The sequence below is a fragment of the Anomaloglossus baeobatrachus genome, chromosome 3, assembly GCF_048569485.1.
Source record: "Anomaloglossus baeobatrachus isolate aAnoBae1 chromosome 3, aAnoBae1.hap1, whole genome shotgun sequence".
In the NCBI taxonomy this organism is placed as follows: Eukaryota; Metazoa; Chordata; class Amphibia; order Anura; family Aromobatidae; genus Anomaloglossus; species Anomaloglossus baeobatrachus.
This window is the reverse complement of record NC_134355.1, coordinates 509163039-509176322: the sequence shown is the minus strand read 5'-3', so window position 1 is coordinate 509176322 and position 13284 is coordinate 509163039. Positions and strand designations below refer to the sequence as shown.

The following is a 13284-nucleotide window of genomic DNA, read 5'->3' as shown; positions in this document are numbered from 1 at the left end:
CATAGCGCATGACATTAGATGCACCATTTCTCGCTCTTCGCCTTGACTCTTCTTGATTTCCCTGGTGAATTGGCTTAATCGTAATTGAGGTTGATCTCAACTGTGTAGTATCAGCTAACATCAAGCCCTGGTGTTAGTAATTAAGAGGAATCTCTTAGACACCTCCATTACTAACCCAGTAAGTAAAAAACTTACTGGGTTAGTAATGGAAACACAAAGAAACACACACACACAAAAATAGTTTATTTGAAAAAACACACCCTGACACTTTCCCTAGTTTACCAATTTATTAAAAATTAAAAAAAAAACACTGCCATCTTTTCCATTCTCCATGTCGGCATAAATCACACTTCACTCGGATGACATCCAAGTGCAGTCTGATGTTTTATACACATTTATTGACTTACATGGGTGAGCACCGTCCAATATACGCTGCCAATTGCAGCATGCCGCAATTTATTTGTCATGACCTAATTAGATAACATTTTTAAAAAATTCTCACTTTTTTTACACTGTCCATAAAAAGAAATAAATACTTCCATGATTGGGTGATGCAGGGGGTACTTTTGCTCAGAGTAAATGTTTGTAATGAGTGCCTATCTGTACATTGTTATACACATTTATCACTTAAAATCATTAAAATTCATTATAACTTTCCAACTTTGTTGCCTGTCCTTGATTTTTTCGATAAGCTGTCTAGAAAAAAAATAAATATTCTGGTTGTCAGTCCTCACATGGACACATTTTAAATCACTTGTTCCAGTTATCTTTAGTTGTCAGTAGACACAAAGATAAATAGACATGTATCACTGGTGATGTGCACATACCCTAAGAGATATCGACTGCTACCATAATAGAAGAGTGTGGCCTACAGATTCCTACACTGTCTGTGCTATGTGGTCGGCACCTCCACATGGACAGCAATGAGATATATGTGGAAAGAATGTAACCGTGAGAAATGGACACTGCATTAACCTCCAAATCACTTTTATGTCTGTAGACACACAAGGTCAGCCTTCTGACCTGTCCTCAACCCAAGCACTGGGAACCGATGTGGTATTATTTCATTCACATTTTTTCACCTTAGTCACTTGAGCATTGTATGTCTACAAATCCAGTCTACAAGCTATCAATAAGACAAATGAGGTTTATTCTAATGTCTTTCAGATACCTTCCCTTATATCCCAAGGTTGTGATGAACTCCACGCAGAGGTGACCATGCTGGAAAATAAGTTACACCAAACTCAGATAAGACTTACTGAGAAAGATCAGGCAAAAGAATATGAGATCACAAACCTAAAAAAAATAGTTTCTGAGCTGGAACTTCGGCTAAAAAGAGAGCAAGATCACAACCTCTCTGCTTTGGAAGAAATGAGAAAAGAGATCCGCACAAAAGCTGAGAAACTGAAAGAGCTGAACGTTTACTGTGCAGAGCTGAGGCTCCACCAGGATCAGGCCACGCAAGAGGTAGAGTGCTCATGGTAGGACCTGGAAAGATGTATTAATTTCTATGGTTCATGTATGTGGAATATCACAAACATTTGTTCTATCTGACATCCATTTATTCAGTATATGAGATGGCAATTATGAGTGCGACCATTAAAAGTGAATTATGCAAGATGTAAAGCCTCATGCTCACCGATCTGTGTTCTGTACGGCCTGCTAAAGACCCATTCTGTACCTCCATATGCTTTTGATTTTATGCAGAAGTAGTCTTCCCTAGAAGCATGTTTCTAGGGGATAATATAGTTCTACATAGGGACTCCAAATGGCAGCACTCAGATAGCCTAAGGGTCTGTAATACAGATCTGTAGGGACTCCATGTGCCCCTGTTAAGGCTTTGCCATGTGTATGATCCCTGAGGGCCGCAACCAAATGTTCCCTATCACTGCATATTTATCAGACTGAACAGTTTCTAATCTCTAAACAAGATTAAATATTAACACACGAGAACCTGACCAAGAGCATAACAGTTTGGGAAATATACATCTTAAGGAATAAAGTTATCCCACATTATAATAAATGGTGGCAATCAATGAATACGTTAATCCCAATGATGAAGACAATTGGAATAATATTCCGAGGATAAAATAATTTGGTCTGTTTCATCCAAGGGTATTACTGTAGTAAGCATCCATAATTTTTTTTCATCAGTATTTCATCAGTATTTGCCAAAACTAGGAGTGTCTCCAAAACACAGAACAGGGGTCAATCTTTCAACTGTAGTTTTTCTCTGTTGAGTCCCACTCCTGGCTTTGCCATCCAAATACTGATAGAAAATACTGACGTGTGAATGAGGCCTAATACTCATTAGCAATGCAGATGTGTTATAGGAGTTTATGCTGGTGGACTGTCTTATAGGCTTCCATCACACGTCTGTGGAAAACACAAACGTTTTGCACGGTCTGTGGTGAAGGTGCATATGTGTGTCTGTGTGTGTGCTCTTCGCGTGCTGTCCCTCTGCTATCCGTGTGACATCTGTATAGCACACGGACAGCATGAGCTTGTATACTGCTGTCTCTGATGCTGTGGTTACTTTCAGGTCTGCGGTGAGTACAGTGAATATGCAATGAGCATAATGAGTAAGCCTGGAAGTTACAGCAGAGACAGCAGCGCCGGAGACAGGTAAGTATAAAAATTCTTTATTTTTATGTCACCTGTTTTTTTCCCCAGTATGTGTCACACTGATGTCACACGGATCACATCAGTGTGCGGTCTGTGTGATACCCATGCTGCCGGCAGAAAATGGACATGTCGCCATGTGGAGCACACACGTGTGCATCACACGGACACAAGGTCCATGACAAAACACAGACATGTGCACAAATCTGTGAGGGCCGGGGAGGACTGGTAGGCCCAGGAGGTGGATCCACTGGACCGAGCACCCCACCTGGAGGGCAGGGTACATGGTAGCTGGAGCACTAACGTGGCAGGAACGGGTGCAGGTATCAGGAAGCAAAGACAGGACCAGGTCACTAAGGTCACAGTGTACTTTAAGGCAGTAATAGGAAACAGGAACAAAGACCTGAGCACTTAGCTCACAAGACAAGGCATAGAAACACAAGCGATGCTCAGGCCCTGCCCACATGGAGAGGCCAGTCTTATATACTCAGCACAGCCTCAGGTCATTTCCTGTTGCAGCAGTGCTGGGGCTATAAGACCAGGTGAGTGGGCGCGGCCCGGTCCTATACAGAACATTAGTCAGAATCAGACTGCTGAGACCAGGAACAGGACTCTGGGGAGCATGAGCGGGAATGGCAGGCGTGACCGGTGGACGCAAGGACTGGACCAGTGAGGAAGGAGCGGTGGTACGCTGGTGAGGCTGGATCAGTGGGTACAGAGCGGTGGCGTGACGCAGGTGTGACTGGCTCAGTGGTTACGGAGCGGTGCCTGGATGGTGAGACCGGCTTAGTAGGTAAGGAGCGCTGCTGGGACACCGGGAGCGTGACAAAATCCATTAATGTTAATGGTTCTACGTGTGTCCGTGTTGCCCGTATGTGTGAAAACGGATGTCACACATACCTGAGACATCGATGTGTGAAGGAGGCCCTAGGCAGGAAGGTGAACTACATAAACCAGGACTAGTACTGATCACCTGCTTCTGCAATATATGGATGCATCAGTGCTTTATTCACCCTCCATAGACTTGAGTGGGCATGCTGAAGTTTTTAGTCACACATTTATTTTATACACCCATATGAGTGGACTCCTAGTCTTTATTAGAGACAAATATAAAGCATAGGATTTTGCTGATAATTGTGTTTGGGTGAAAGCTACCGCTACATGGAAGTGTTTGGGTCACAGCTCCCAATATGTGAAGTGTAGATTATACAGTATTGCACATGGTTATGGTGGTCAGGTGATGTGTGATGTTCTGCTGCCTTATATCTGGGTAATTTGCAAGAATTGTAAAGACTATGATTTCTGCACTGTTAAAGAAAATGAAGAAAAACATCTAATAATTTGTCCATAACATAAAGCTAAAATTGAATAGGGCATGCTGCAAACGGAGCTCAAAACACAAATGTAATTATAATCATTTTATTTCTAGAGCGCCAACATATTCCACAGTGCTTTATTCATCTGAGGAACAGCTGAGGAGAAATATGGAAAGTTTTACATTCTCTTTATCTTTACATTACCCCCAATAGAATCAGAAATAAGTACTCAGAAGACTACATTCTCACGCCCTCTGAATAGATGGACACTTCTTAATTAAGACCACCCTGTTTGTATCACTGTCACTAATAATAATAATAACCTTTATTTCTATGGCGCCTACTTATTCCGCAGCGCTTTACAATTCAGGAGGATCATATACAAACAAGTAACAGTTATAGAAAATACAATATTTAGAGGGGAAAAAAAAAAAAAAGACAACCCTACTCGTGAGAGCTTACAATCTACAATGAGATGGGGGGCCAAGTGCTTATTTACAATAACAATCCAGCCGTCTCAGGGAAATGGGGGATAGATAATTGCTTCCTGGACCAGTTAGCCAGAACCTTGAGATGCATTTGGGTGCCATGGAGTTTGACGTGGGGTTATGTTCTGAGAAGTTGTAGAGGGACTAATGTGGGCGTCACACGAGACGATCTATCGTGCGATGCATCGTTGGGGTCACGGTTTTCGCGACGCACAACCGGCATGGTTTGCGACGACGTTTCATGTGACACCTCCGAGCGACGCTGAATCGGTCACAAATCATAAGTCGTGTACACGTCGCTTATTTTTAAAAAATCGTTTATTTTTCATGGCACCGGTTGTTCATCGTACCCGGGGCAGCACACATCGCTCCGTGTGACACCCCGGGAACGATGAACACAGCTTACCCGCATCCCGCGGCACCCGCCGGCTATGTGGAAGGAAGGAGGTGGGCGGGATGTTTACGTCCCGCTCATCTCCGCTCCTCAGCTTCTATTGGCCGGCGGCTGTGTGACGTCGCTGTGATGCCGAACGTCCCTCCCCTTTCAGGAAGAGGATGTTCGCCGCCCACAGCGATGTCGTTCAGCAGGTAAGTGCGTGTGACAGCGGTTTAACGACTTTGTGCAACACGGGCAGCGATTTGCCTGTGACGCACAAATTACGGGGGCAGGTACAATCGCTCGTGCGATCGCACGATAGATCGTACCGTGTGATGCCCGCATAATGGTTCCCTCAGGGACCCAGCCGAATCCTAATTTCCAGGGATTCAGATTGAAGCCATCAAATGATTTTTCAACTCTATGTGCAGTAAAACTAAGGGGTACTTTGCACACTATGATATCGCAGGTTTGATGTCGGTGGGGTCAAATCGAAAGTGACGCACATCCGGCGTCGCTGTCAATATCGTAGTGTGTAAATCCTTTATGATATGATTAACGAGCGCAAAAGCGTCGTAATCGTATCATCGGTGTAGTGTCCGACATTTCTATAATTTAGCTGCAGCGACGGTACAATGTTGTTCCTCGTTCCTGCGGCAGCACACATCGCTGTGTGTGAAGCCGCAGGAGCGAGGAACATCTCCTACCTGCGTCACCGCGGCTCACACCGGCTATGCGGAAGGAAGGAGGTGGGCGTGATGTTTACGTCCCGCTCATCTCCGCCCCTTTGCTTTTATTGGTCGCCTGCCATGTGACGTCGCTGTTACGCCGCATGACCCGCCCCCGTAGTAAGGAGGCGGTTCGCCGGCCAGAACGATGTCGCAGGGCAGGTAAGTGCATGTGAAGCTGCCGTAGTGATAATGTTCGCTACGGCAGCAATCACAAGATATCGCTGCTGCGACGGGGGCGAGGACTATTGCGCTCGGCATCGCAACCATCGGCTTGCGATGTCGTAGTGTGCAAAGTACCCCTTAATGTGTAAGACTTTATTATTGTAATTATAAAAGTGTCACATAATCATTCAGGTTCTCGTATCCAATATGGCTATTTGTTAAAGAAGCAGAAACGACCCTTGTGACACAAATGTCGGAAGCCGACATAGAAGGTTTCACAACTCTGTATAGAAATTCTTATGTGATGCAAAGCTGCAAAATATGATATGTTGTGAATTATTTTTACATTCCTGATACAAAATGTCTGTAAGGTGCAGATATTAGGGACTTGATTTGGAGTCTCCATCTGAGATCTATCCAAAAATACCGGACAATACACTGCAGCCCGCTGTGATGCTGACAATCGTCAGAGGGATCCGCCTGGTGCCATTGGTGTCCGACATGGAAATTGGTTCAACACTTCTGGACTTTTCAGACTTCTGTTCCTATAATGGGGCTTAAATTTGAAAAATAACAATGCAGATTGTGATGGTGGGAAGGTTACCTCCTTCTAACATGCATGCCTTTAGCCTGCTGTACATGTTGCAATTTCGCATACGATATCGTATGCGATTTGCAACACCCCCATCGTATGTGCAGCACGTTCAATTTGTTGAATGTGTCGCACATACGATTAACCCCCGTCACACATACTTACCTTCCATACGACCTCGATGTGGGCGGCGAACGTCCACTTCCTGGAGTGGGAGGGACGTTTGGCGTCACATCGACGTCACGTGGCAGCCAGCCAATAGAAGCGGAGGGGCGGAGCTGAGCGGGACGTAAACATCCCGCCCACCTCCTTCCTTCCGCATTGTGGGCCGGGAGCCTTAAAAGGCAGGTGAGATCTGTTCATCGTTCCCGGGGTGTCACACTCTACGATGTGTGCTACCCCGGGTACGATGAACAACCTGACATTCAATTCGTCAGGAAGGACGTTTTTTCGTTCAATCGCAATTGCACGTCGCTGTCACACGCTACAACATACCTTACAATGCCGGATGTGCGTCACTTACGACGTGACCCCGCCGACACATCGTAAGATATCTTGTAGCGTGTAAAGCAGGCTTACTGTGTTTATTGTAAGGACTTCATATATGGTGCTGAACTAAGTCTTTTTTTTCTTTTTAGATTGAGTTCCTTAAGGAAACTGTGCGCATGGAGTGTGAAGAACGCTACGAGCTCACCGAGGCCTTGACACAGGCGAAGCAGCAATTGCTGGAAATAAAAAGAGTCAGTGGAAGCGTCACTTTATCACAAAGGACATTGCCTGCAGACAAGCCAGTTTCAGGTACACAGAAGAAAGCTCTAAGCTTACAAACCAGTAATGGAACCAAACTAATGAGCTTATCCGGAACATATGGGTCTGCCAGTGCCACTAGCTACAACAAGCTGCGGCAGAGTAGTGGTAGCAGTAGCTTACCTCTGCTACAGTCACCACATCCTCCAAAAGATAGAACATCGTCACTGACTGATACCCGGCACAAAATAACTGCAATTCTCAGGAGAAATTCTACTCAGCCCTAAACCAAGCAGGAGATATATGGAGAGTTGCCTAATTAGCTCAGAAAATTGTTTCTTTCTAGATTTATCAGTGGCCAATTATTAAATGAACAACTTGGGTTCAGAAAGGCGGAATGGATTTATTGCTCCATACAATAATGCTCTGTTCTGGATATAAGGAGAGCGTCATGCTATAGATCCTCTCGTATTTCATTGTGCTCACTTTGAACCATGTTTACGGTGCACTCAGTCCTCTGTATTTTGGACTGAGATGGGTCAATATAATATTGCCAAAATGAGAGGAAAAACAGGTTGGGCCTGATGAGTTAAAATCTTGTCCAGGATTGGCATAAAGGACCTACACAAACAGAACAACTATTAATCTTAGTCTGTCTGCAGTATTCCTTCTCAATCTTATACAGTTTGCTACAATACCAGAAACAACCAGAGGCCAAAGTGGTACTGCTGGGCTAAGAAAGAAGGATGTACTTTTTTTTTTTTAACTAATTCCCAGCCTCTATTAAATGTTGTTGAAATGCCCTCACACTTAAAGGCTGGGTTCCTTCCCTAAAATACAAAATATCTCTAAATAGACAAATAAATGACTGATACATTGTATATTTCCTAAATAATTGTAATAATAGGCAATTTACGACATGGCTGTGTCCATATCCAGTGATGACTCTGTTCACTTATAACATTAGACCTTATTGCTGTGTGCAAAGCAAACACAACCTGAGAACCTGAGGAAATCTCCTAACCAGGAGAGAGCAACGTATCAACGGGATTCCAACGGCGGCACAGCATGCCGAGGAAAGCACACGGACAAAGAACTGCTTACACTGTGCTTTCTGGCTCTAACGACTGGCCCAGTTAAAGCTTGAAGAGAACAGTATTGATCTATGTACATACGTACAGTATATAGTTACATTCATCACACATATATCTGTTTACCGCCAGCTCACAGTGTAATACCCTACTCGACTGTTTGCTCACACAAGTCATTCCGAGGACTCTACTCGCCATCTACTGGTAACAAGTAGAAAACACAGTTTTAACAATATTTCAGCTATAGACATGTATAGAGTATTGTAGGAGACAGTCTAATGGTCTATTAAACTTTCCACTCTATTTATTGCATGTTGATTCATACTGTAATTTGTATCCTATTACACTTTATTTATATTGTAGACAGATAATAATAAGTGCACATGTGTTTTATGTTTTACAATGTTAATACAGTTAAAAAAAAACATGAGGCCATCAAGTTCAAATGAGCAATGAGAAAAAATGAAGCAATCTGATATAAAAGTGCTTAGTTTTTCTACTGGATCAACATTCAGAACAAGAATTCTACACAGTTACATACTGTATTTATTTTCTTCTAAAAAGCATCTAAGCCTTTTTGAAACCGTCAATGGTTCCTACTGTGACCAACTCCAGAGGTAGACTATTCCACAGACTACTAGTTCTCATGGTAGTGAAACTTTCTTTCCTCTGGAGATTGAAACTTTCAAACTCCAGATAGAGCAATAACCTTCTAGTCTTTTGAGGTAGTTTTATATGTAACAGCTTTTGACTGTATTTTTGTATAGGCCATTTATGTTCTTGTACAAGTTAATCATGTCCCCTGTAGACGTTTCCTCCCAAGACTAATATTTGTAATTCTTGTAGAGTTGGGCAAAAAGATTTGAAATACCCTAGCCCAGAGGACACGTTGTTAGTCTGTGACTGCTGGACCAAAGCCCTGTGTACCTCATCCTACCTGTTGGCATCACAGCTTAGTAGGTCCAGCGCAAAATCATTGTTCCAAAGCATACTGAGCCCTGCAAATCTTTTTGTGCAACTCTAAAATCTTGTACTCTTTCCTAATACTTAAAATCCTCCATGTCCTTGACCAGTTTTGTGTCTTTTCTTTGTACCATTTCCAACTCTATAGCGGGCTTTACACCCTACAATTTATCTAACGATGTGTCGGCGGGGTCACGTCGTAAGTGACGCACATCCGGCATCGTTAGTTACATTGTAGCGTGTGATACCTCCATGCGATTGTGATTGAACTTTAAAACGTTGATCACATGCACGTCGTTCAATTACTAAAAATTGAACGTCAGGTTGTTCAATGTTCCCGAGGCAGCACACATCGCTCCGTGTGACACCCCGGGAACGATGAACATCTCCTTACCTGCGGCCCGCGGCTCCCGCCGGCAATGCGGAAGGAAGGAGATGGGCGGGATGTTTATGTCCCGCTCATCTTCACCCCTCCGCTTCTATTGGCCGGCTGCCACGTGACGACGCTGTGACACCCAACGTCCCACCCACTCCAGGAAGTGGATGTTCGCCGCCCACATCGAGGTCGTATGGAAGGGTAAGTACATGTGACGGGAAATAATCATTTGTACGACACGGTCAACAAATTGAACGTGCCGCACATACGATGGGGGCGGGTCAGTATGCGAAATTGTAAGCTGTAAAGCAGCCTTTAGGCATCTTTTCTACGAGCTGGTATCCAGAATTGAAAGAATATTCCATACATTTTGGATTGCATATTCTCTGAAGTAAAAAAAAACCTTGTTTTATATCCTAAATAATATCTAATATCATTTAAAGTATGGCATCTCATATTGAAGAGGTTTTATGGGCTCCCAAAAAAAAAGCAAAGGTCGTACATCCGTCTGCTCACTTATGTGAGTACTGTTGCGACCCTCAGGGCCTGCATCCCTTGTGGCAAGGTTATTTCTCTTGTTTTTTGGGGGCAGAAATTCTGCAGTATTTAACTGTCTAAGCAATTTCGATATCATTTCATGGACACTGCACTGAACTCTGTGGTTTTGGTGCTTTTCATACCCATAGGCTTCTGTGTGGAGACTGAAAAGCATGTAAAAAAGAGAAGTTACATTTTTAAGTGCAAAATCAAAGCTTTTCTCTACCATAAAATCAACATTAAAAAGGAGATTTGAAATCTGCACAAAAAATGCATCAAGCAAGTGGAAGAATGCATAAAATGCAACAAAAATGCAATAATCGAACAAGATGCGGACATGTACAGAAAAATTGCAAAAAATGCAGCATTTACCCAATGTGTGAACATGGCCTTACAGACACAAAGGAGCAAGTTGTCATATAGGGAGGCTTACATAAAAATGAAAAAGTTTTGGCTGCTACAACTACGAATGACTGAACAAAAAATAAATCCATAAGTCCCAACTAGAGATGAACAGATTGATTGGCTCAGTGAAATGATGCACAGTTGACGTTATGCCAGCCCTAGCTAATCAAAAGCTGCTCCAGAGATGCCTGAAGGTAACAGATTTGCGGCCTTTCATCCATCTGCTGGGTACTACTGACCTAGACACTTGACCGGAGTCCCGTGAATTGAACTGCCCATCTCTAGTCCCAACCGTCTGGGATACAGCGTTACAGTCCCAGATCAGGGGCTATACCCTACAGTCCCAGGCGTCTGCTAAAATGTCCTTCACTACCTACACTCTGATATCTCATCCTGCCAAAATAGAAAGAAATTTAGGCAATTATAACCTATAACAATTTTTATATATATTCTAGCTGTACTACCCGGCTTTGCCCGGGTTAATAACTGCTGTTAACAAAATAGAATGTATTAACAAAAATTTATTCTGCACACAAAAATCACAAAACAAATAGATAGAAATGTAATTATTAAAAGGCAAAAACTAAGCTAATAGAAGCATTTCACAACATATATTTCAACACCACAGATATTCCACACAGATTTAACTAAATTGGCCAAGTAATGTGCTCCGTCTGTCTCTTTCCAGGTCTGTCTCTTTCCAGGTCTGTCTCTTTCCCCATCTGTCTCTTTCCCTGTCTGTCTCTGTCTCTTTCCCCGTCTGTCTCTTTCCAGGTCTGTCTCTTTCCAGGTCTGTCTCTTTCCAGGTCTGTCTCTTTCCAGCTCTGTCTCTTTCCAGATATGCATCTTTCCAGGTCTGTCTCTTTCCAGCTCTGTCTCTTTCCAGCTCTGTCTCTTTCCAGATATGCATCTTTCCAGGTCTGCCTCTTTCCTCGTCTGCCTCTTTCCTCGTCTACCTCTTTCCCCGTCTGCCTCTTTCCCCGTCTGTCTCTTTCCCCATCTGTCTCTTTCCCCATCTGCCTGTCTCTGTCTGTCTCTTTTTTTGTCTGTCTCTATCTCTCTGTTTCTTTCCCCATCTGTCTTTTTCTAGGTCTGTCTCTTTCCCAGGTCTGTCTCTTTCCCTGTCTGTCTCCCTGTCTCTTTGTCTGTGTCTTTTCCTGTGTGTCTCTTTCCCTGTCTGCCTGTCTTTGTCTGCCTCTTTCCTCGTCTGCCTCTTTCCTCGTCTACCTCTTTCCCCGTCTGCCTCTTTCCCCGTCTGTCTCTTTCCCCATCTGTCTCTTTCCCCATCTGCCTGTCTCTGTCTGTCTCTTTTTTTGTCTGTCTCTATCTCTCTGTTTCTTTCCCCATCTGTCTTTTTCTAGGTCTGTCTCTTTCCCAGGTCTGTCTCTTTCCCTGTCTGTCTCCCTGTCTCTTTGTCTGTGTCTTTTCCTGTGTGTCTCTTTCCCTGTCTGCCTGTCTTTGTCTGTCTCTTTCCTTGTCTGTCTCTATTTCTCTGTCTCTTTCCCCGTCTGTCTCTATCAAGGTCTGTGTCTTTCCCCATCTATCTTTGTCTGTCTCTCTGGCTGTCTCCTCCTTCCCTGTCTGCCTGTCTCTGTCCCTGTCTGCATGTCTGTCTCTTTCCCCATCTGTCTCTTTCCCCATCTGTCTCTTAACCTGACTGTTTCTTTCCGGGTCTGTCTCTTTCACCATCTGTCTCTGTCTGTCTCTTTCACCGTCTGTCTCTGTCTGTCGCTTTCACCGTTTGTCTCTGTCTGTCTCTTTCCCTGTCTGTCTCTATCTCTGTCTCTTTCCCTGTCTGTCTCTCTGTCTGTCTCTCTCTATCCGTCTCCCAACCGACATCTTATTACCTCACATATAAGCTTCTTATACTATGAATGTCTTTTGTTCCTATAGCAACCAATAATACTAATAACCTGTAGTTCCAGGCTCCATTTACTTTAATGGAGGCATGTATTTTGGAGAGTAACTGTAAAGCGTGGGGTTAAATTTTCCTGTCAAAACATAGTCTACGACGTTCCCTGGGTCACATGAGGTGTCTGTGCAAAATTTCGTGATTGTAAATGTGACGGTGCGGATACACTTTTTGTTTCACTTTTTCCCCATTATGTAGATAGGGGCAAAATTGATTGGTAAATTGAAATGCGCGGGGTTAAAATTTCGCCTCAGAACATAGCTTATGACGCTCTCAGAGTCCAGACATGTGAGTGTGCAAAATTTTGTGGCTGTAGCTGCGACGGTGCAGATGCCAATCCTGGACACACACACACACGCACGACGCACACACACACACATTCAGCATTATATATTACTAGCTGTACTACCCTGCTTTGCCCGGGCTAATAACTGCTGTTAACAAAATAGAATGTGTTAACAAAAATGTATTCTGCACACAAAAACCACAAAACAAATAGATATAAATGTAATTATAATGTCTGTCTCCCCCTCTGTATATATCTCTCTGTCTCTCTCTCTATCTCTTTGTCTGTCTGTCTCTTTCCCTGTCTGTCTCTGACTGTCTCTGTCTCCGTCTGTCTCAATCTCTTTCCCTGTCTGTCTATCTCTTTCCCTGTCTGTCTATCTATCTCTGTCACTTTCCCTGTCTGTCTCTTTCCCTCTCTTTCCCTGTCTGTCTCTTTCCCTCTCTTTCCCTGTCTGTCTCTTTCCCTGTTTCCCTCTGTCTCTTTCCCTGTGTCTGTCTTTGTCTGTCTCTTTACCTGTCTTTGTCTGTCTCTTACCCTATCTGTCTCTTTCCCGCTCTTTCCCTGTCTGTTACCCTGTGTCTTTCTCTTTGTCTGTGTCTGTCTCTTTACCTGTCTGTGTCTGTATCTTAACCTGTCTCTCTCTTTCCCTCTCTTTCCCTGTCTGTCTCTTTCCCTGT

The 13284-nt window shown here is 43.7% G+C and overlaps 1 protein-coding gene and 1 long non-coding RNA gene across 5 annotated transcripts in view; one reads left to right on the top strand and one right to left on the bottom strand.

The window, feature by feature from the left end:
- The window catches only part of LEKR1 (leucine, glutamate and lysine rich 1), a 310847-nt gene extending 302410 nt beyond the window's left edge, over positions 1 to 8437 (top strand). For 3 of the 4 annotated variants that reach the window (XM_075340705.1, XM_075340706.1, XM_075340704.1), the window contains 2 exons: positions 1168 to 1467; positions 6926 to 8437. In XM_075340705.1, coding sequence (XP_075196820.1) covers positions 1168 to 1467; positions 6926 to 7321 — 696 coding nt within the window. In that variant the 3' untranslated portion in view covers positions 7322 to 8437. Of the gene's footprint in view, positions 1 to 1167; positions 1482 to 6925 lie in introns of all 4 variants that reach the window. The other variant, XM_075340707.1, reaches the window with a different exon arrangement.
- LOC142296742 (uncharacterized) overlaps positions 1 to 13284 on the bottom strand; it is a 247892-nt gene that overhangs the window by 225869 nt on the left and 8739 nt on the right. The gene's annotated exons all lie outside the window — the stretch shown is intronic.